This window comes from Sphaeramia orbicularis, chromosome 16, assembly GCF_902148855.1.
Source record: "Sphaeramia orbicularis chromosome 16, fSphaOr1.1, whole genome shotgun sequence".
Taxonomy (NCBI): domain Eukaryota; kingdom Metazoa; phylum Chordata; class Actinopteri; order Kurtiformes; family Apogonidae; genus Sphaeramia; species Sphaeramia orbicularis.
The window spans coordinates 47,459,630-47,481,174 of NC_043972.1; the positions used below are offsets into that span (position 1 = coordinate 47,459,630).

The following is a 21,545-nucleotide window of genomic DNA, read 5'->3' on the forward strand; positions in this document are numbered from 1 at the left end:
TGCCAAGATATTTAATGTGGAGACGGGACTATTCCTCAACTGTAGGTACCAAATTGGCCAGTCAAAAACGTCTACATTTGTCAGTCTTGCTGACGTATGTACGTACGTCAGTGCGTGTGTGCACACACACACGCACACACACGCACACACACACACACGCACACACACACACACACACACACACGCACACACACACACACGCCCAGGAGTTTCATGCCCAAACCGGCCCACTTTTTCCATGGAGGAAGAATTTGAATAAATTCAACAGCAGCTAGCTCTTAAAATGCCTTTTTAGTTTTTTTTTTATAAGTTCAGGTATGTGTTGGTAAGTTAACAGAAAACACTTCACACTAATAATATATTAAACTTAAATCAGATAAGGATTTATAGGTAAAAAATATGATAAAGATGAAAATGTATTTACCTTTGTACAGGAGCAATAAGTTGAAATCAAAATAATATAAAATTGCATTTTTCTTCCCCACATAGAGGTGCTCTATTGCTAGGTAGTGGCAGATGCAGAAAAAATGAAAGGGGGGGTATACATACATACATACACATATGATATTCTTCTCTGAATTGCTATATTCCTGCTCCATAGGACTGCTTGCTTTGTTCATAGAACATAGTGTGCACTACGGTCATATTTCACAACACAATATACACTTTAATCTTAATGAACCCTAAAGCTTAAATATAAACATCACAGCCCGAAAAGCACCAAGACAATCAGATAAGTCAGCCTTTGGCCAACGGAGATTTAGCTCAACAGGTTGCAGGTTCAGACGGCAACACAGAAGACTGGGGTTCGAATTCCAGCAATTTTTTCTGCAGACTTTCAAACCAAGGGCACTGATGGGTAAATCCACCAGGTTTACACTAATGGTGGTTGATGGTGAAGTTAGCAGGTACACAGCATTCCCACATGAAACAGGTAGAGGCAGCTGGGTAGCCTAGCTGCACGGTTAAAGAATCTTGCTGGAGAGTCAAGAGGTAGCTAAAAGATAAACCATAAAGCGGTTGCTTGGTAGTCAAAAAGTTTTGGTTTTGGTTAGGAGAAGTGGCAAACAGCGGCAGCATCCTTTCCCACCAGCAGGGGCCAGACCAACAAAACAAGTTATTTTGCTGTATTATTGTATTGTATACTCTTAAAATGAAAAAATGTCCAACAAAAAGAGTTAAAAAAAAAAGTCATCACTCAATGTGTTCAGTACGGTGGCTCTGAAGGGCAAATCGCAATGACAAATGGCAAAGCACACAAGAAAAAAAAAAAACACATACAAGAAAAACTAAATCACTCAAACAAGAAAAAGGTCCTACGGCATAAGTATGCCCTGCATCAAAATAATCCCTGGTAATTTCTTCGGTGGTAGCTGTATTTAAATATAAACTTCTGGTTTTTCCACCTGTCAGAAACACAATCCAGTCAGCATCCAGATCCTGGTCACAGCAGTTACCTACCTTTTCGGGTAGGACCTTTTACTTGTTTGCATGATTTTCTTTTTCTAAGTGCTTTGCGATTTGTCGTTGTGGTTTGCCCTTCAGGGTCACTGTTGTTCAGGGCGTGGCAGAGACAAAAACTAAACTATTGCAACTCAACAATTTTTGTCCAATCACCACCAAACTTAAGATAAGATGAGATAAAGATAAGACTTTATTTATCCCACCATGGGAAAATTTCACAATCAACAGCAGCAACATACAACAAGCAATTGTAGAGAAAAAGACAGGTAGAAAAACCACAAATGAGTGAAAATGAAAATATAAAGTGAAAAATAAGAAATTTGGTTTTTATATAAATAAAGGGTTTGAACTAAAAATGAAATATTTACATATTTACATCATCATGGCTTCACATGTATGATGAGTCCCATCCTGAACATATTGACAATATGTAGGTAAATCGGGTATCTTCGGAATTTTGTCGCGATGTGCATTGTGGGAAGCGGAGGTTCGCGCAGCGGCAGCGCAACCATATGATATCACATGGCTGCAACAAACATGGCGCAGAAATGGCTGGAGCTCCGCTTCCCACAATGCACATCGCAACAAAATTCCGAAGATGCCCGAGTTACCTACCGGCTCTGTTTGTAAACAAATGGTTTGTTCATTGTGGAGTACACTTTGAAATTGTTCACCATGAGGGACGAGATTCAGGTGAGTAATCACGGAGAGACTTACAGATTCATGATACTTATGCTATGACTGGGGTTTTACAGATTTGATGAAAAACTGGTGACGAAAGTCTCCCACAGCTTTAATCTGGTCCTGAAGAGATGTGTTTGTTCTGTTATATTCCATTGCATTTCAGTGACCACCTCTTCATCTTTTTTGTGTTTTGATGTAGAAAGAAGCCAAAGGTGGATTTTAAGTGAAACCTCACAATTGTATCTGGCGAAGATCACCTGACTCCAGCAAACATGGATGGAAGACCCACCTGTGACCAGTGTGGGAAGACTTTCACCAGAATGAATGACCTTAAAAGACACCTACGCATCCACAGTGGAGAAAGACCATATGAATGTGACCAGTGTGGGAAGACTTTTACCAGAATGCATAACCTGAAGACACACCTACTTATCCACAGAGGAGAAAGACCATATGAGTGTGACCACTGTGGGAAGACTTTCACCAGGATGCATAACCTTAAGACACACCTACGCATCCACAAAGGAGAAAAACCATATGACTGTGACAGTTGTGGGAAGGCTTTCATCAGAAAGGATGAGCTTAAACTCCACCAACGCATCCACACTGGAGAAAAACCATATGACTGTGACCAGTGTGGAAAGGCATTCATGAGAAAGGGTGAACTTAAAATACACCAACGTATCCATACTGGAGAAAAACCATATGACTGTGACCAGTGTGGGAAAACTTTCACCCGCATGTATTATCTTGAGACACACCTACGCAGCCACAGTGGAGAAAGACCATATGGCTGTGACCAGTGTGGAAAGACCTTCACCCAACAGTCTGTCCTTAAGAGACACTTACGCAGCCACAGAGGAGAAAGACCATATGATTGTAACCAGTGTGGGAAGACTTTCACGCGAATGTCTACCCTTCAGACACACCAACTCATCCACAGAGGAGAGAGACCATATTTCTGTGACCAGTGTGGGAAGACTTTCACCCAACCGTCTACCCTTAAGAGACACTTACGCATTCACAGTGGAGAAAGACCATATGGCTGTGACCAATGTGGAAAGACTTTCAAAGCTTTGTCAGCATTATATTCTCACCATCATGTTCACCACAAGAAACTGATGTACCCATGTGATAAGTGCACAAAGATACTCTGGTCATCCAACTCGCACAAGTATCATCAACGGACCCATACTGGAGAGAAACCCTACCAATGCAGATTTTGTGACAGATCTTTTATCACAGGTTCACAATGTACCAAACATGAAATTGTCAAACATTTCCACAATGGACCAAAACTGAACAATTGTTCGAAAAGTAAGGCTGTAGAAACTAGTGGAAACAATCAGTGTCATAACACATCAAAACAGTTTGAGTGTCTCAGATGTAAAAAAAGATTCTTGTCATCCTCTGCTCTCTCCTATCATCAGCACAGATGTGAATCATCAACATCTGGACCAAAAAGTACCTCAGCATTAGGGGTGTAAGAAAATATTGGTTCTGCAATATTTCGCGATATTTCATTTCACAATACTGTATTGATATTAAAAAGTACTATATTGATATTTTTAGGTATTTATTCAAATGCAGATATGGCAGAGGTTCATTTTTGTTTTTTGTTTTTCTTTGTATTTTATTTATTATTATTTAACACTGCTTTATTAAATAATGGTTATTTGAAGCATCTCAAAAGTACTTTTTACTGTCTGAGAGGCAGATGTTAGTTCCTTTGTTGGGATTGCACAAAAATAGTGTTATGATGTTAGTTATGAACTAATAGAATATGAACATTTGAACAGCATCTTAAACTGTAATGTCTGTAAAAAATGATTTAAGTTTTAACACAGGAAAATTTTGTGATATAGCATTAGATCCGGTTCTGATCAAATAAAAATGTGTTTAGTATTTGTGCATATTTCTGGTGTAATTCAATTCTTCAACCAAATAATCATTTTTAAAAAAAAGGAACAAACAAAAAAGTGCCTTTTTAACAGTATCATGATATATCTTGATATATTATATCATGATCCTAGTATAGTGATCTGTATCGTATCATCAGATTCTTGCCAATAAACACCCCTACTCAGCATCAGATGAGAAGAAACACAGTGTCTGAACCAGCACCGCCAACTTCTTTTGACAAGAGCATCAAACTTAAAAGCCCCCAGATCTGGCTCCATGGAGTCCAGATGTGAAGACAAACACCAGACTGAAAGCTGTGTTTTGTTGTCCTCAGAGTAAAGAAGTGTGCTCTAATGCACCACCTTCACAAAGCAGTGATGTTACAGAACCTCAGCCTACCACAATGTGTAAAGTTAAACTAGTGGAGGTCAACAAGGACATGGTTTCAGTGGGGATACTGCTTCTAATGGACTTTGTGGACATTTAATCAGTCACTTGTTGTGATTCTGTTGCTGGTTGAGGTTCACACCTGTTCATTGTTCACAAACCAGCTACTCCTGTAAAATTTTTTCCACAATTGTTCAATGCAGTTTAAGTTCATCCCTCAGGATGTTCTACTTTTTTTTTTTTTTTTTTTACCATTAACTGTTGCGCAACTGGAAGAACACCATTTGTTGAAGTTGTCAGAATCCTGAATTCATGTGGTTTTGCATCAGTCATAAACATGATGAACATAATATGGATGAGACAGAATGACTGATGCAACAAGTCTTTGCTCCATCTAGTGGTCAAATCTGGTGCTGGTCCAGCCCAGTGTTTTCCTGAACATCAAACTGGCTTCAACACTTTCTCACTAGTCTAACCCTGACTGGCAGAATTTTCTTGATTTGATTGAAAATGTGTTGAACTGCAGATGAATGTGTAGTAAAGAAGAATACTTGATATATCAGAAAGTTCAGGACATCAATGGAACTGATACAAACATTTTGTCATGTTTTGTTCTATGTTCTACTTTATCACGTTGTTTTATTCTAACTCTAAAGTGGGCCTGAAACATGAGACAAAAGTATTTACCATAATGACCCTTTAATGACATCTGCAGATTATTTGTTCAGTTACTTCTTAATTTCACTTTTCCAGTTATCAGTTCAGGTTATGTTATTGTCACGTCTGTATCAGTGAAATATGACTGTCTTGATTTGATGTGTTTTCATGTGCATCACTGGGTGTTTTTTAAGTGTTATTAAAACATAGACTCACTTATGTTTAGTTTCTTTCATTATTTGACTGTTTTCCAACAGGTTATGGTGATGAAGGAGTGTGAAATGTTGTGCGTAGCACAGATTCAAATCTTGAGTTGAATGTTAAAATGTGTCCTACACACAGCACTGGGAGGATGACTCTATGTTTATGTGAAGGTTAGAGTTCTCCTCATCCTTCTGCTGTTGGATCATAGACTGTCAACAACATGGCTTCCATTTACTTTGACTGAACTCATACTGTGTGAAATCTGCACATGCTTATCTTTAATGTCAGAAAGATTGGACAGTGCCAGGATTGATCAGGATCATCAGGCTTGTGACAGAATGGTTCAGGGAGAATGAGACATCATTTTCACACATAGATTAGCCTCCATAAAGTCCAGACTCTAATTTGGGATGTGATGAAGACTTGATGCAATGATCTGATTCTCCATCAACAATCAAAAATTAATGCAACTATGGATGGAAAAAAATATTATGAACCTAATTGTGACACTACGTAAGCATTATGTGGCAAAAAAAGATGTCACAGTGAATGTCTCCTGTAATCAAAACCAAAGGTGGTGCAGTCAAATATTGCATGTGCAACTCTTTTTCGGGCTGGGCCATGTATATAAAGCTCTGAATATACAAGCATGTATAGCGCTAAATATATATACCAAATATCTATATTATAAAAGATATTATAAAAACTAAGTGGCATGAGTGCATGCGTGTTTGCTTTATAACTGAAAATCTGGACAGAGCTGGCCTTGGCCTTTTGGAGTACTTATGTCAGTGTTTTTCAACCTTGGGGTTGGGACTCCACTTGGGGTTCCCTGGAATTCAAATGGTGTCGCCTGAAATTTCTAGTTTTTGAAAAAAAAAAAATTACTAAAAAAATATATGGTGAGTTGAGAGAGACAATCCCAATTCATAAAAGACGTGACAAACTGTGAAGCTGAAACCGAAACTCTGTGGTTCTGTTTATCTGTCAAATGTTCATTGTGGTCGGTTTCAGATGCCGCAGCTCTTTCATAATTCATAGTTTGAGTTATTGTTTGTTCAGTATTAATTGTCAGCCTTGTAAATCCAAGCTGGACTGACTGTACATATCCTGATCAAGGAAAATAAAATTCTCACTTTGTGCAATAATCTACACCTGGCTTTTCTGCCTCCGTCCATAATAATATACATTATATAGACTAAATATCGTCTAAAATTAACGCTTATTTGCAACATAGTATAGCAAACTATTACATGATTAAAAACAAATTAATTTTAGCAAAAAAAAAAAAAAAAGTCTCCGTTTTGAATGTCTGGGGTCACCAGAAATTTGTGATGTTAAAATGGGGTCATGAGCGAAAAAAGATTAGGAACCACTGACTTATGTATTTTGATGAAAACGGCAAGTTAATTGGACCAATATTTTGGAAGATATTAGAAATTTGGAATACAGTGTCATAGAATCATCATTGAAGTGGGTTACTTAGCAACGGATAAACAAAAGGGCCATGTTGCCATGGTGTCAAATTTCATGTACAGAAACAGACATGCAAGCTGAGAGGTTATTCAACTGAAAATGCTAGTGTAAATATGTCTTTACACAACAGTCAGCTCCCCATTTTATCAACTCCAATGCTTCTAGAACTCACAGATTCCCACGGATCAACATGCTAGTACATATTAAAACACTCTATTAAGACACAATTAAAACAGCAATTTGTACAATATGTGTTAGACAATATATTATCAATATGATCAAGTAAATATACATCTAATTGCGTGTTGACCCGTGGGGAACCACAGATTCTAGAACCTCTGATCCAGTTCATTCCTTTACTTTCTTTACTTTCTTGATAAATTCCACTGGCATTTTCAGTTGAATAACCTCTCAGCTGGCATGTCTGTTTCTGCATATGAAATATGACACCATGGCAACATGGCCTTATTGTTAATCTGTTGCTGGGTAACCAATGATGATTCTATGATTCTGGGCAGAGCAATACGATTGGCCACTGGGAGGCTGTTGTATTGCAAAATGAGTAATATCTCCCAAAATATTGGTCCTATCAACTTGCTGTTTTCACTAGTCTCTTCCTTGACCAAAAATATGTGTGCCAAACTAAAGCAGTCAGCTCATTCTGGATTTTGTGTGATGCTCAAGACACACAGAGTCCACTTCCCTTTTATAATATAGGATAAGTGTGAAAATATAGTTGTGTTATTAGAAATTATGTGGTTATAATGAGGCAAAGATGGTTAAATGTAAACCATGGAGATGGTTTAAGTGTATACTGTGAAATTTGTCCAACACAAGTCGAGTGCTGAGGAGCTGCTCAGGCATCCCTTCTCCCAGATCCTGTGCTGAAATCTGCCCAGACCATGAACTGTAACTCACATGGAACCAGTCCAGGGGTCAGTGTGAAATCCACAGTGGTATTGAACTGAAAAAACCAAACACATGCTCTTGTACCAAACGTACAGTACAGTAGTATCTTTGCTTCCAAAATCAGAGATGGTTTTTACTTAATTTCTCTCAACATTGATTGTTTTTTTTATCCATGAGTATGATTTTAAATGTTCTACCTCTAAATTTCTAAAATATTTTTCATGCTCTACCTGTAAATAATAAATTTCAACCACAACTAACCATCTACTTTCTTCACATTTCACTTAGGAAGAAAAATATCCCATTAAACTTTAAGGAAATATTTATGTTTATATCAAATCAGCATGAACAGGACATCTTACACCTGGAGACATGATGTGTCCCAATATTTTTTTCCATATCATTTATAAACATCCATATAACAATTTAAACAAAACTAACCAATGAAATGTAATTTGTCTCACATTATGTTCATGATTTCAGGGCCTATACAGACAGTTCAATTATCCTGGAATAATTCTGCCTGTCCATCCTATAATATAATAATCCTATAATTGACCCATAATATATGTGGGTCAATATCACTACGGTGCCTTTCACATTTAGTAGATTTTCCACTTAACATTATTTAAATTTCATATTTGATTTTCTTATTTTACTTGTTTTCTTTTGTAATTTTATTTTCTGACGTATTGTCTTTTTATTGATATTGTTGCACTGACTGGAAAACACCATGACAATAAAGGCTATTCTATTCTATTCTATTCTATTCTATTCTATTCTATTCTATTTGATGCCACGATAATCATCTTTACCTGTATAAAACTAACAGAAGTAACATATTTTATCATTATTTTCACATTTTTGATATGTGCACCTGAAAAACACTGAACTTGTTCATTCAACTCCAGTGTAGCTACTATTTGAAAGTTTATAGATATGAAGAGTTGTCTAAGGGTGGAGCTTTCATTGATTTATAAGAGACAGTAATAAAAAGAATCACCAGAAGTGAAAATAGAACAACTCTGTCTCATTAACACTGTAGAAAGTCAGTATTTGTCAACGTTCACTGGGCAGAGATGAGTTTTTCTTCTTATTCTGAAGCTTGAAAATGTTGTTTAAAACTTTTCAGAGCTCCGTGGTGCTCCTCAAAATGAAGACACAACTGAGTGGATTTGACTTGAAAGATGCTGATTCTGAAGGATAACATCAGGAGTGCGTGTTTGAATGTGTCAAACCTCCTCATCTGTGTTTTGTCTCCCCCTGCTGGTGACTCCTGTAAGAGCATGTGTTAGTGTTTTTTCAGTTCAGTACCTCTGTGGATTTAACACTGAACCCTGGACCGGTTCCATCTGGGTTAAAGTTCTTGGTCCGGGCAGATTTCAGCAGAGGATGTGGGAGAAGGGATACCTGAGCAGCTCCTCAGTGCTCAGCCTGTGTTTGGGCTCCATGAAGATGCGGCTGATGAAGTCTTGCGCCTGTTCGTGTGTGAGGGCAACAGTGGGTTGGTGGGCTGGGTGGGGATCTTAAATATCGCCACCATGACCTCAAATTCAGCCCAGGGAGGCTTTTCTGTCAGCATCTGCACCCCCGTACAACCCAGACTCCTGCAAAAAGACGATCAGGATCAGTTTAACGGAACCAACAGTTGAAGAGTGAAGCTGAAACTGATGATAAATCTGATTTCATACAGATTCGTCCAGGTGTCTTTAGCTGGATGAAAAATACAGTGGACAAATTTCACAGAATACACTTAAACTATCTGCATGGTTTAGATCAGGGGTCACCAACCTGGTGCCCGCGGATGCCAGGTTGCCCGCAAGGACCATGTGAGTCGCTCGCAGGCCTGTTCTAAAAATAGAACTAGTCCAGAATGTCTCCAACACGTTGCTCACGACCTACCAGCTGCCAAGGGTCAATAATATAAGAACACAAAGTTGATTTGTCATTTGGTTGAACAGGTCTCAATTTCCACCCAATCAAAATTACAAGTGTCCTGCCCCCCTCCCGAGATGAAACGGTCAGCTAGCTGTCAATCAACCTTCAGCGCTGGTTTACTGTCTGTCATTGGAGAGGGGCGGGGCCCAGGAGGAGCAGGATGAGCCAGATGCCAGGCAGGTAGTGGGTTTAGCCCCGCAATGATGTGGGCCGAGTAGAGTCAAGGAGTTATTTTCACCAACAATGAGACACAGACTACTGTTTAACAAATGTGAAAGACACGTGTGTGAGCCTGGCAGTCGGTAAAAGATGCAACTTGGAGTGGAATTTCACCAAAGTTCACAGCAACTTTCCTGGAGATTCTCCAGTGAGAATCAGCCTCCGTGAAGAGAAGGTAAAAGAGCTGAAAACTAAAGTCCATAAACAACAGTCCATGTTCACTAAACTGACCAAGACCAGCGCTTCAACAGAGGCATCAGTAAAGTGGTTCACATCCTGGACAAGCGCAAACATATGTGCGCATGCGCTCAGACAGCTGGAGTCGGACCTGAACAGGTGCCTCTGCGTTTTACTCCAGTGTGATGACTGTAGAAGTGACGGGGCGATGGTGGATTTATGTGCACAAAGTTCTGGTTTTAATTGATATGTTTTGACAGCATATGTGAATTTAGAAAAGGTCAAATCCTTTCACAGTTTTTAAGTATTAAAAATGCACATACAGGTGTGTATTTGTTTTTAATAATTCTATAAAAATATGCAGGATTGTTCCTTGTCATAATATTTGACATAGTATGAAAAATTTAGGAATACAGCAGCAAATGCTTGTATTTGTTTTTTTCTACTTTTGATTTTCTTTATAAAAGTAAAATAATAGTTTCATATTAACACTTAAATCAATAAAATAATAAAAGAACACAATGTTACAAACATATTATACAAAATACGCGTATGTGTGAAAATTAGGTATGTAAAAAAAAAGTTGCTAAATTAGAGTAGCCCTCCGGCAACTTCATTATGTAAAAGTAGCTCACAGAAGAGAAAAGGCTGGTGACCCCTGGTTTAGATTATTGTAACTCACTTCTCTCAGCCTGTCCCAAAACGTCTTTAAAGACCCTTCAACTAATCCAGAATGCTGCTGCTCATGTACTGACCAGATCCAGTATCAGAGACCATATTTCTCCTGTGTTGGCTTCTCTGCAGTGGCTCCCAGTAAAAGCTAGGATAGACTTTAAAATACTCCTCCGCACTTACAAAGCCCTTCATGGCCAGCCACATACTTATCTGAAAAAGCTTTTAGTTCCATACAGTCCATCTAGAGCACTACACCCTCAACATGCAGGCTTACTGGTGGTCCCTAGAATCTCCAAAAGTAGGAAAGGAGCTAGAGACTTCAGCTATCAAGCTCCACGATTGTGGAACCACCTCCCTGCCTCGGTCCGGGAGGCAGACACCCTCTCTATGTTTAAGGGTAGGTTAAAAACTTTCCTTTTTCATGAACCCTATAGTTAGGGCAGCTCAGGCTGCTCTTAGTTCTGCTGTTACAGGCTTAGACTGATGGAGACTCATCTGGATACACTGAGCTCTTCTCTGCTCCTCTTCTCTGACCTTCTCTTTCCTAATCTTTCTCTTCTATTTACACCCCAGCAAATACATGTTACTGACCTGACTTCTTCCCCGGAGTCTGTGCTTTATCGCTCACAGGTTTTCCCACGAATCAACTCTGGACCTGCTTCTCCCCAGCCTTCATCGTCATCACTCGCTTATCCATATAGTTGTGATAGTGTTTATCCTATAGTTCCATAGATGGTAGAGGTTTCTATTATTTGTACTAACTGTCGTAGTAGTAGTATATCCACTGTTAATACATGTTATGTAGTAGTAGTATTAACAGTCATGGACCTTTGTTCTGGTTTTTAGTGCTTATACTAACACCAGCTTATCTACTTCTGACAGTTCTAGTTCAGTTATCTGTGCATCAGCTGCATCCATGTGTCTCTCCCTACTTCCCCCCTTCTCCCCCAGTCTCTCTCTCTCACTCTTTTTCTCTTCCTTTACCCTCTCTCGTTAACCCAAACTGGTCAAGGCAAACGTCCATCCTCCAGGAGTCAGGGTCTGCTCAGGGTTTCTGCTGTTAGGAGGAAGTTTTTTACCAGTCACAAGTGTTTGCTCCTGGAGGATTCTGTTGGGTTTCTGTATTGGCTTGAGAGTCTGGTTTTGACCAACTCTATATGTAAAGTGTCATGAGATAACTTTTGTTATGATTTGGCACTACATAAAAAAATGTGATTGATTAATTAATCCATTTAACCATCTTTGCCTCGTTATCTATATCACAATCCTGGAAGGGCTCAGAGCGTCTGTGAATAAATCAATTAGTCACAACAGAGGTATTTCAGCCTGACCACACACGGAATCCAGCTGGGACCCAAGCCTGGCTGCAAACTGTGTGGGGGTTTCAAAAATCCTGGAGGAAACCCTGAGAGAGGTAGGTATGGTACGCCCCAGTACTTACGTAGAACTCTCACCACTCTGGTCTTACATCACCCCCCCACCCCAGTCTGTGCGCTTCATGTGTACCTCACAGTTTCACTCTGGATATTAATACTCTATATTAATTGTCGTTTACATTTTAAAGAATGACTTACCAAACAATTTTTATGTCACTTCTTATAAAATATAGACTCACATCTTTTCCCAAGTCAGCTCTCCCCAGCTTAAAAACTAACACATCTAGAACCTGTGGTTCCCCACAGGTCACATACTAGTGACCACATCATTTTTAATAATACAGTATTTTCACACTTATTACCTCTGCCAAGGAGGTTATGTTTTTGCCAGCGTTGGTTTGTCTGTCTGTCTGTCTGTCCGTGTGCAAGATAACTCAAAAAGTTATGGATGAATTTGGATGAAAATTTAGGAAATGTTGATGCTGGCAAAAGGAACAAATGAACAAATTTTGGTGGTGATTGGGGGGGCACTGATCTGCCTTGGCGGAGGTCTGCGCTCTGTGAGTGCTTTTCTAGTTTACGTACACTACCAGTCAAAAGTTTGGACTCACCTGGTTTTTCTTTATTTTAATGACTATTTACATTGTGGTTCTCACTGAAGGCATCAAAACTATGAATGAACACATATGGAATTATGGAATTAAAAAAAGTGTGACATAATTCAAAACATGTTTTATATTTTAGGTTCTTCAAAATAGCCACATTTTGCTTTTATTACTGCTTTGTACATTCTTGGCATTCTCTCAATGAGCTTCATGAGGTAGTCACCTGTTTTCCAAAAGTCTGGAAGGAGTTCCCAGTGATGCTGAGCTCTTGTTGGCCCTCTGTGGTCCATCTCATGCCATTTAAATGAGAAGGTGAGTCCAAACTTTTGACTGGTAGTGTATATTTCCTCAATTATCATATTTATTATATACAGGGTGGGGAAGCAAAATTTACAATGAACATTTAGTTGTTTTTTCTCAGCAGGCACTACGTCAATTGTTTTGAAACCAAACATATATTGATGTCATAATCATACCTAACACTATTATCCATACCTTTTCAGAAACTTTTGCCCATATGAGTAATCAAGAAAGCAAACGTCAAAGAGTGTGTGATTTGCTGAATGCACTCGTCACATCAAAGGAGATTTCAAAAATAGTTGGAGTGTCCATAAAGACTGTTTATAATGGAAAGAAGAGAATGACTATGAGCAAAACTATTAAGAGAAAGTCTGGAAGATACTATTAAAGAAGAATGGGAGAAGTTGTCACCCGGATATTTGAGGAACACTTGCACAAGTTTCAGGAAGCGTGTGAAGGCAGTTATTGAGAAAGAAGGAGGACACATAGAATAAAAACATTTTCTATTATGTAAATTTTCTTGTGGCAAATAAATTCTCATGACTTTCAATAAACTAATTGGTCATACACTGTCTTTCAATCCCTGCCTCAAAATATTGTAAATTTTGCTTCCCCACCCTGTATTGTCTAGCACTTATTTTTCAAATTACTGTTTATATTGTATCTTAATAGAGCGTTTTCATACGCATATTTGGTGTATATGTACATTCGGAGTTTTATATACACTGCCCAGTCAAAAAAAAAAAAAGTGCCACACGCAATATTTGACACTACCTCCTTTGGTTTTGATAACAGGAGACATTCACTGACAGCTTTTTTGCCACATAATGCTTATGTAGTGTCACAATAAGGCTCATAATATTTTTCCATCCATAGTTAAATTAATTTTTGATTATTGATGATGGAGAATTGGACTGCTGCATCAAGTCTTCATCACATCCCAAATTAGTGTGTAGACTTTATGGAGGTTAATCCATGTGTGAAAATGATGTCTCATTCTCCATGAACCATTCTGTCACAAGCCTGATGATCCTGATCAATCCTGGTATTGTCCAATCTTTTTGACATTAAAGATAATCATATTCAGATTTCACACAGTATTTATTTATTCATTTAGACAGGGACAATGCACAATATACATTAACCTTAAAAAGGAGAGACGTAGTGTGCCAGATTGTAGCACTAGTGTTAATTTCCATCTGCAGTCCCTGGGCAGGCTGATGTTATCCTTAAAAAAATAAACAGATGTTAATAAAAACTAAGACATATAAAATCAGTAAAAAATGTATTTCTGTAACTCCATCTATATAAAATATTCATTCACATCCAAACATTCACTCTTATTGGTTCCACTGAAGCCCGTCAGACACACTCCAAGCATAATTACATTACATTATGGCTACAGGTTTGGTTTGAGAGTAGCTGTTTTTTCACCATGTGGGAGAATGTGTGATAGTTTGTAATTGTTAGTAGTTGTATATGAGTTCAGTCAAAGTATATATATGGAAGCCATGTTGTTGACAGTCTGATCCAACAGCAGAAGGATGGGAAGAACTCTAACCTTCACATAAACAGAGTCATACTCCCAGTGCTGTGTGTAGGACATATTTCAACATTCAACTCAACATCTGAATCTGTGCCACACACATTTCACACTCCTTCATCACCATAACCTGCTGGAAAACTGTCAAACAAAGCAAGAAAATCTAAACGTAAGTGAGTCTGTTTTAATAACACTTAAGAAACACCCAGTGATGCATATGACAACACATCAAATCAAGACAGAGTCATATTCCACTGATACAGATGTGACAATAACATAACCTGAACTGATAACTGGAAAAAGTTACATTAAGAGGTAACTGAACAAATAATCTGCAGATTCCCTTAAAGGGGGATTATGGAAAATACTTTTGTCTCATGTTTGAGGTCCACTTTAGAACTAGAATAAAACAAGGCGATAAAGTAGAATATAGAACAAAACATGACAAAATGTTTGTATCAGTTCCATTGATGTCCTGAACTTTCTGATACATCAAGTATTCTTTTTTACTACACATTCATCTGCAGTTCAACACATTTTCAATCAAATCAAGAAAATTCTGCAGGTCTGGGTCAGACCAGGGTAAAAATGTTGAAACCAGTTTGATGTGAAGGAAAACACTGGACTGGACCAGTACCAGACTGGACCACTACATGAAGCACTGACTCATGACGTTGTCTGACACTCAGTCTGTCATGTCTCCTCTGGTGATAGTGAACTTCCTCCTCAACTGGAATGTGATCTCCTTCATGTTGTTGGCCTCAGTTTGAGACTAAACCACTACCAGCTCATCAGTCATTCTGTCTCATCCATATTATGTTCATCATGTTGTTTATGACTGATGTAAAACCACATGAATTCAGGACTCTGACACCTTCAACAAATGGTGTTCTTCAGGCTGTGTGACAGTTAATTCACACATGCACAGTTGGTGGAGAAAAAAAATGAGTAGAAGATTTTTGGGGGATGAACTTAAACTGCATAGAACAATTGCATTTAATAGTTCCAGGAGTAGCTGGTTTTATTTGTGAACAATGAACAGGTGTGAACCCCAACCAGCAACAGAATCACAAGAAATGACTGATTAAACATCCACAAAGTCAATCAGAAGTAGTATCCCCATTGAAACCACGTCCTTGTTGACCTCCACTAGTTTAACTTTACATATTGTGTCAGGTTGAGGTTCTGTAACATCACTGTTTTGTGAAGGTGGTGCATTAGAGCACACTTCTTTACTTCGAGGACAACAAAACACAGCTTTCAGTCTGGTGTTTGTCTTCACATCTGGACTCTATGGAGCCAGATCTGGCGGTTTTTAAGTTTGATGTTGTTGTCAAAAGAAGTCGGTGGTGTTGGTTCAGACAGTGTGTCTTCTTCTCATCTGATGCTGAGGTACTTTTTGGTCCAGATGTTGATGATTCACATCTGTGCTGATGATAGAAGAGAGCAGAGGATGACAAGGATCTTTTTTTCACATCTGAAACACTTAATCTGTTTTGGTGTGTTATGACACTGACTCTCTACTTGTTACTACAGCCTTACTTTACGTACAGTTGTTCAGTTTTTGTACTTTGTGAATGTTTGGTACATTGTGAACCTGTGATGAAAGATCTGTGACAAAATTTCTCTCCAGTGCGGGTCTGTTGGTGACAGTTGAAAGAGTTGGATGACCAGAGTATTGCTGTGTACTTATCACATGGGTATATCAACTTCCTGTGGTGAACATGATGGTGAGAAAATAATGCAGACAAGGCTCTGAAAGTCTTCCCACACTGGTCATAGTCATATGGTCTTTCTCAAGAGTGGATGGCTCTATGTCTTTTGAGGTAATGTATTGTGATGTAAGCCTCATCACATTAGTCTGTGCCTTATGATCTTTCTCCTTCGTGGATGTGTCGGTGGGTTTTAAGTTCTCTCATTCTGACGAAAGTCTTCCCACACTGGTAACAGCCATATGGTCTTTCTCCTCTGTGGAAGCGTAGGTGTCTCTTAAGGTTCATCATGTTGGTGAAAGCCTTCCCACACTGGTCACAGCCATATGGTTTTTTTCCTCTGTGGATGTGTTGGTGGGTTTTAAGCCCCGTCTTTCTGGTGAAAGTCTTCCCGCACTGGTAACAGCCATATGGTCTTTCTCTGTTGTGGATGTATAGGTGTATCTTAAGGCTACTCTTGAGGGTGAAAGTCTTACCACACTGGTCACAGTGATATGGTTTTTCTCCATTGTGAATGCGTAGGTGTGCCTGAAGGCTACTCATTCGGGTAAAAGTCTTCCCACACTGTTCACAGTCAAATGGTTTTTCTCTGCTGTGGACGCGTAGGTGTGTCTTGAGGTTATTCATGCGGTTGAAAGTCTTATCACACTGGTCACAGGGATATGGTCTTTCTCCGCTGTGGATACGTAGGTGTGACTTAAGGTTATTAATCTGGGTGAAAGTCTTCCCGCACTGGTCACAATTATATGGTCTTTCTCCACTATGGATGCGTAGGTGTATCTTAAGGTGAATTTTTTGGGCGAACGTCTTCCCACACTGGTCACACTCAAATGGCTTTTCTCCTCTGTGGACACGCAGGTGTCTCTTTAGGCTAATCATGTGCATGAAAGTCTTCCCACACTCGTCACAGGTGGGTTTTCCATTCATGTTTGCTGGAATCAGGTGATCTTCGCCAGATACAACTTATAGGTTTCACTTAAAATCCACCTTTGGCTTCTTTCTACATCATAACAAAGAAAAAGAAGAGGTGGTCACTGAAATGCAATGAAATGTAACAGAACAAACACATCTCTTCAGGACCAGATTAAGCAGATAGACACAATTAACTAGCTAGGTAATTGACAGGACATTTTCAAGAAAACCATATTATAGTTTTTACATAGATGGCAATTTTGCCAGCTTTACAGACCTGTCAGAAAATTTTTAATTACAAAAGACAGATTTATTTGGATATTTTCAAGTTCATCACTTCAATCAGACTTTCAGTCCAGATTTTCCAGCCCTGCCAACAGACTCAGGACTAGAGAAGATCTTAAGGGGTCGGTGCAACATAGAGGACAAATTTCAATGATCTCAAACATAATTGCTTCTCTTCAGAGTAATCCATTAGACTGGCTTAAAGTTAAATAGGAGGATGAACTGGGCATGGAAATATCTGATGTAGTTTGGGACTGCACTCAGTCCAGAGTTAACAACACATTCTCTTGTGCATGTCTCAGTTTCATACAGTTTAAAATCCTCCACAGAATCTACTACACTAAATCAAAACTATCAAAAATCGACTCAGATGTTGAAGATAGGTACGAGTGCTGTAATTTAACTCAAGCTAACATGCCACATAAGTTTTGGAGTGGCCCAAAACCAAGTGCCTTCTGGTCATATGTTTGTAATACTCTTAATGATGCATTTAATTCTAAGGTGAAGCTGTCTGCAGAAATGGCCATTTTTGACATACTAATTAATGAGCTCTTATAGGCCACAGACAGGAAAAATGCCTTTGCCTCCCTTGTAGGAAAATAGCTCTAGAATGGAAATCTCCTGATCCACCAAAAGTGTCTGTTTGGCTTAGCAATCTGATGTTTTTCCTAAAATTAAAAAAAATAAAGTATTACACCAGAGTATTTCACCAATCAGAAAGTTCCATGACGTTGTATTTTAACTATCTCCTACTAAGCCTACTATGCACTACAGCGCCCCCTACAAAAATTTTAAATATTTTTTTACTAAAATTGCTTCAGTTCAGACATATGAACACCGATTTGGCTCAAATTTGACTCAGACGTCTATCTCTCAGGCCTACACCCATTTATCAGAAAAATTTGAAATTCGGTGCCATAGCACCCCCTACAATTTTAAATTTATGAAAATTTCTTCACGTTAGACATACAAACACCAATTTGGCTCAAATTTGAATCAGTTGTCAATCTCCCAGGCCAACACCCATTTATCAAAGGAAAATGACATTTCGCTAAATAGCGCCCCCTACAAATTTACCTTCTCAAAAATTGCATTAATTCAAACATACGAACACCGATTTGGCTCAAATTTGACTCAGTGGTAAATCTCGCAGGCCTACACCCATTCAGTGGAAGAAATTTAATTTTACTTGCATAGCGCCCCCTTCAAATTTACTTATACAAAAATTTCTTTAGTTCGGACATACAAACAAAGATTTGCCTCAAATTTGAATCAGTTGTCAATCTCCCAGGCCTACACCCATTCATCAGAAGACACTGAAATTTGGTGCTAGAGTGCCACCTGCTGAACGATGGACATACTTCTACTGGACGTGCCCGTGGCGAGGGCCTTTAGATGCCGCTTGCGGCTTTAATTCCATATTCTTACCTCAAAAAAAGGCCATTTGAATTGTCAATCAAGCACAGCACTTAGCTCCAAAAAATTCCCTATTTATAAATCTAAATGCTCTAAAACTACATGATGTTGTTGACCTTAATACTCTTATCATAATGTATAAAGACCATGACCATATGCTCCCCTACAGTCTACAGGAGATGTTTGAGCTGAGGCAAAATCACTATAATTTAAGGGGAACTGAAATCCTCAAAAAAATTAAGTGTAGAACAAACAGAAAAGCCAGTGTATCTCTGTTAGAGGCGTACATCTGTGGAATAATCTGGAGCAAAACTTCTTCAATTTGTGTATTTAAAAGGATGTATAAATCCAGTATAACAAAATATAGAATATCATCTGAATAAGTGAATATCTAGTTATAATATAGAAGAATGCATAAAAGAAGATATTATTGTGTATTGCCTATTCGTAATTAATGAATTAACAAAAACTATCATGATTAGAAGACATTATCACATTTATTAATGATTGTATTTGTAGTAAATAATCAAAGGGCACATAAACCTCTAACCCCAACTGGTCAAGGCAGATGGCCATCCTCCAGGAGTCAGGGTCTGCTCCAGGTTTCTGCCTGTTAAAAGGAAGTTTATCCTCACCACTGTCACCAGTCACAAGTGTTTGTTTCTGGAGGATTCTGTTGGGTTTCTGTAAATTGGCTTAGAGTCTGGTTTCGACCAACTCTATATATGTAAAGTGTCATGAGATAACTTTTGTTATGATTTGGCGCTGTAAAAATAAAATTTAATTGATTGATTGATTGATAAATATTATAGTTTATATTAAAAATGGTTGATTATGCAAATCTGATGTGTGTGAGGTGACTAAATAAGTGTATGGTGAATGGTTTGTATAGATGTTTTGAACTATTGTAAAAAAAAAAAAAAAAAAAAAAAAAAGTGTGTTAAAGCAAAAGAAGCAGAATTAACTTCATTATTAGTTTGTAAAAAGGGGATGGGAATCTATAAGTTATACTTCTTCCCACTCCTTTTCGAGTGCCAAAAATTTTTCTTTGACTATGTTGTATGGTTCTTTATTATCTGATGATTTTATGTGCTCGAAATAAAACTAAACTAACTAACTAAACTAACTAACAATCTGAATGTAGTGATTTCTGAGTATTTTAGTTAGTTACTTATTTTATTTTTTATATATACATATATATATATATATATATATATATATATATATATATATATATATATATATATATATATATACACACACACACACACACACACAAATCAGTGTTGGGCAAGGTACTTGGAAAATGTAGTGAGCTAAGCTACGAGTTACTCTGCCATGAATGAAGCTTCACTACACAGAAGCTACCACCCAGTCAAATGTAGCAGCTAAGTTACACAAACACCACAGAAATAGCTCACTACATGTGAAGCTACTTTAAGTTGTGCCAACTTAACATGGTGATAAACATAAGAAACTACATGTTTAAATTACCAAATACATGCAAAGTCAATTCCATTGGGTTATTAATATGCCAGAGTAACTATAATTAAAGACCAAAGACCAACAATTACTGACCAAATACTGACATCTGCAGACCAGGATGTAATTAACAATGTTCACTATGGTCCAACTGGAGTTCAAAGTCATGTGGAAGTGGAGGGCAGTAAACAGAATACTTTGGATGGCTGTGCAGACAGGGGACTGACTAAAAACCAGGCGTTTCACCCAGGGATGGGGCTCTACATCCTGCGTCACACACATCGTGGACATTGTGGACAGTGTACTTTTGAGTTTATCTGATTGGTTTTGATGTGTGGACAAGAATAATTTATTTAAGGTGAAATATGAACAACGATGCATTGTCAACTTCAGATTTAAGAATTTTATTTAAACAAATGTTCAAAAATAACTGTAACCCTATGTTTGCCTCATGTTGAATACATTTACATTCAGCTGCTTGTGTGATTAGTAAAACCTACAAACTGCTCCTGATTAAGTCAGGATCATTTTATAATAGTGAGCAAATACCACTGATGGATTTTTGGGTAAACTAAATAGAGTAGTCTGACATGTCACTGTTTCTAAAACATGTGTTTTTCTGGACTACTCAAAAAAAAAAAAAAAAAGACAGTGAAAGTACTTGTGGAATTAGGAAGAGGGCACTGAACATGCTTGTGTAACTTGGACAATGATGTACAGGACAGGGGAGATTTGATTTATTTTTATTCAGAAATATCAGTTTCTCAACAGTTTTTGGTTTGAATTGATTGATTGATTGATTGATTGGTTGATTGATTGATTGCTTTCTTTCTTTCTTGACACAACCTCTCCGGCCTTTGAAAACACCCTTTCACATGGTACAGAAGATGCACAAATACACAAGAACAAGATTATATAAATTTGGGTACAGTAATTTTTTGTCTCTCCCAGTACCCCAGATAAGCAAACCTTATGTGCCTGAAATAATGTTAGATTTAGTTGGCCTTATTAGTTATTACTTATGAGTTATCAAATCCAAATGTTCCCACACAGGGGAAATCCTCCTCTTCTTCACTGGCTCCATCCTCTTACTCATCCTTCTCTTCTCACTCTCCTAAATCTTCAAATGATCTCTCTAAACTCTTCAAACTATCTCCAAACTATATAAACGCTATCCAAACTCTGTTCAGACTCTGAGTCACATATCTCTCAATCAAAAACC

At 38.1% G+C, this 21,545-nt stretch overlaps 5 protein-coding genes and 1 long non-coding RNA gene across 11 annotated transcripts in view; 3 read left to right on the forward strand and 3 right to left on the reverse strand.

Moving 5' to 3' along the window:
- The window catches only part of LOC115435617 (aldehyde dehydrogenase, mitochondrial-like), a 534,672-nt gene that overhangs the window by 211,077 nt on the left and 302,050 nt on the right, over nt 1-21,545 (forward strand). The gene's annotated exons all lie outside the window — the stretch shown is intronic.
- LOC115435619 (zinc finger protein 664-like) overlaps nt 1-21,545 on the reverse strand; it is a 493,117-nt gene that overhangs the window by 175,518 nt on the left and 296,054 nt on the right. The gene's annotated exons all lie outside the window — the stretch shown is intronic.
- The window catches only part of LOC115435629 (zinc finger protein 239-like), a 72,205-nt gene that overhangs the window by 34,796 nt on the left and 15,864 nt on the right, over nt 1-21,545 (forward strand). The window lies entirely within an intron of this gene.
- The window catches only part of LOC115435635 (zinc finger protein 239-like), a 37,463-nt gene that overhangs the window by 14,603 nt on the left and 1,315 nt on the right, over nt 1-21,545 (reverse strand). For 3 of the 4 annotated variants that reach the window (XM_030158196.1, XM_030158197.1, XM_030158198.1), the window contains exon 2: nt 14,074-17,228. The exons of the other annotated variant lie outside the window; for it this stretch is intronic. In XM_030158196.1, the coding sequence (XP_030014056.1) occupies nt 16,385-17,155 (771 nt within the window). In that variant the 5' untranslated portion in view covers nt 17,156-17,228 and the 3' untranslated portion in view covers nt 14,074-16,384. Of the gene's footprint in view, nt 1-14,073; nt 17,229-21,545 lie in introns of those variants that run through there. 4 annotated transcript variants of the gene reach the window in all.
- On the reverse strand, nt 570-12,713 carry LOC115435657 (uncharacterized). The gene is made up of 3 exons (XR_003937722.1): nt 12,704-12,713; nt 11,284-11,287; nt 570-683 (listed from the first exon to the last, which is right to left on the reverse strand). It is a non-coding gene; the product is annotated as an uncharacterized LOC115435657 (long non-coding RNA).
- LOC115435620 (zinc finger protein OZF-like) lies at nt 2,396-5,319 on the forward strand. Its single transcript, XM_030158156.1, has 2 exons — nt 2,396-3,629; nt 4,242-5,319. The coding sequence occupies exons 1-2, from the start codon at nt 2,421-2,423 to the stop codon at nt 4,341-4,343; spliced, it is 1,311 nt and encodes a 436-aa protein (XP_030014016.1). The 5' UTR covers nt 2,396-2,420; the 3' UTR covers nt 4,344-5,319.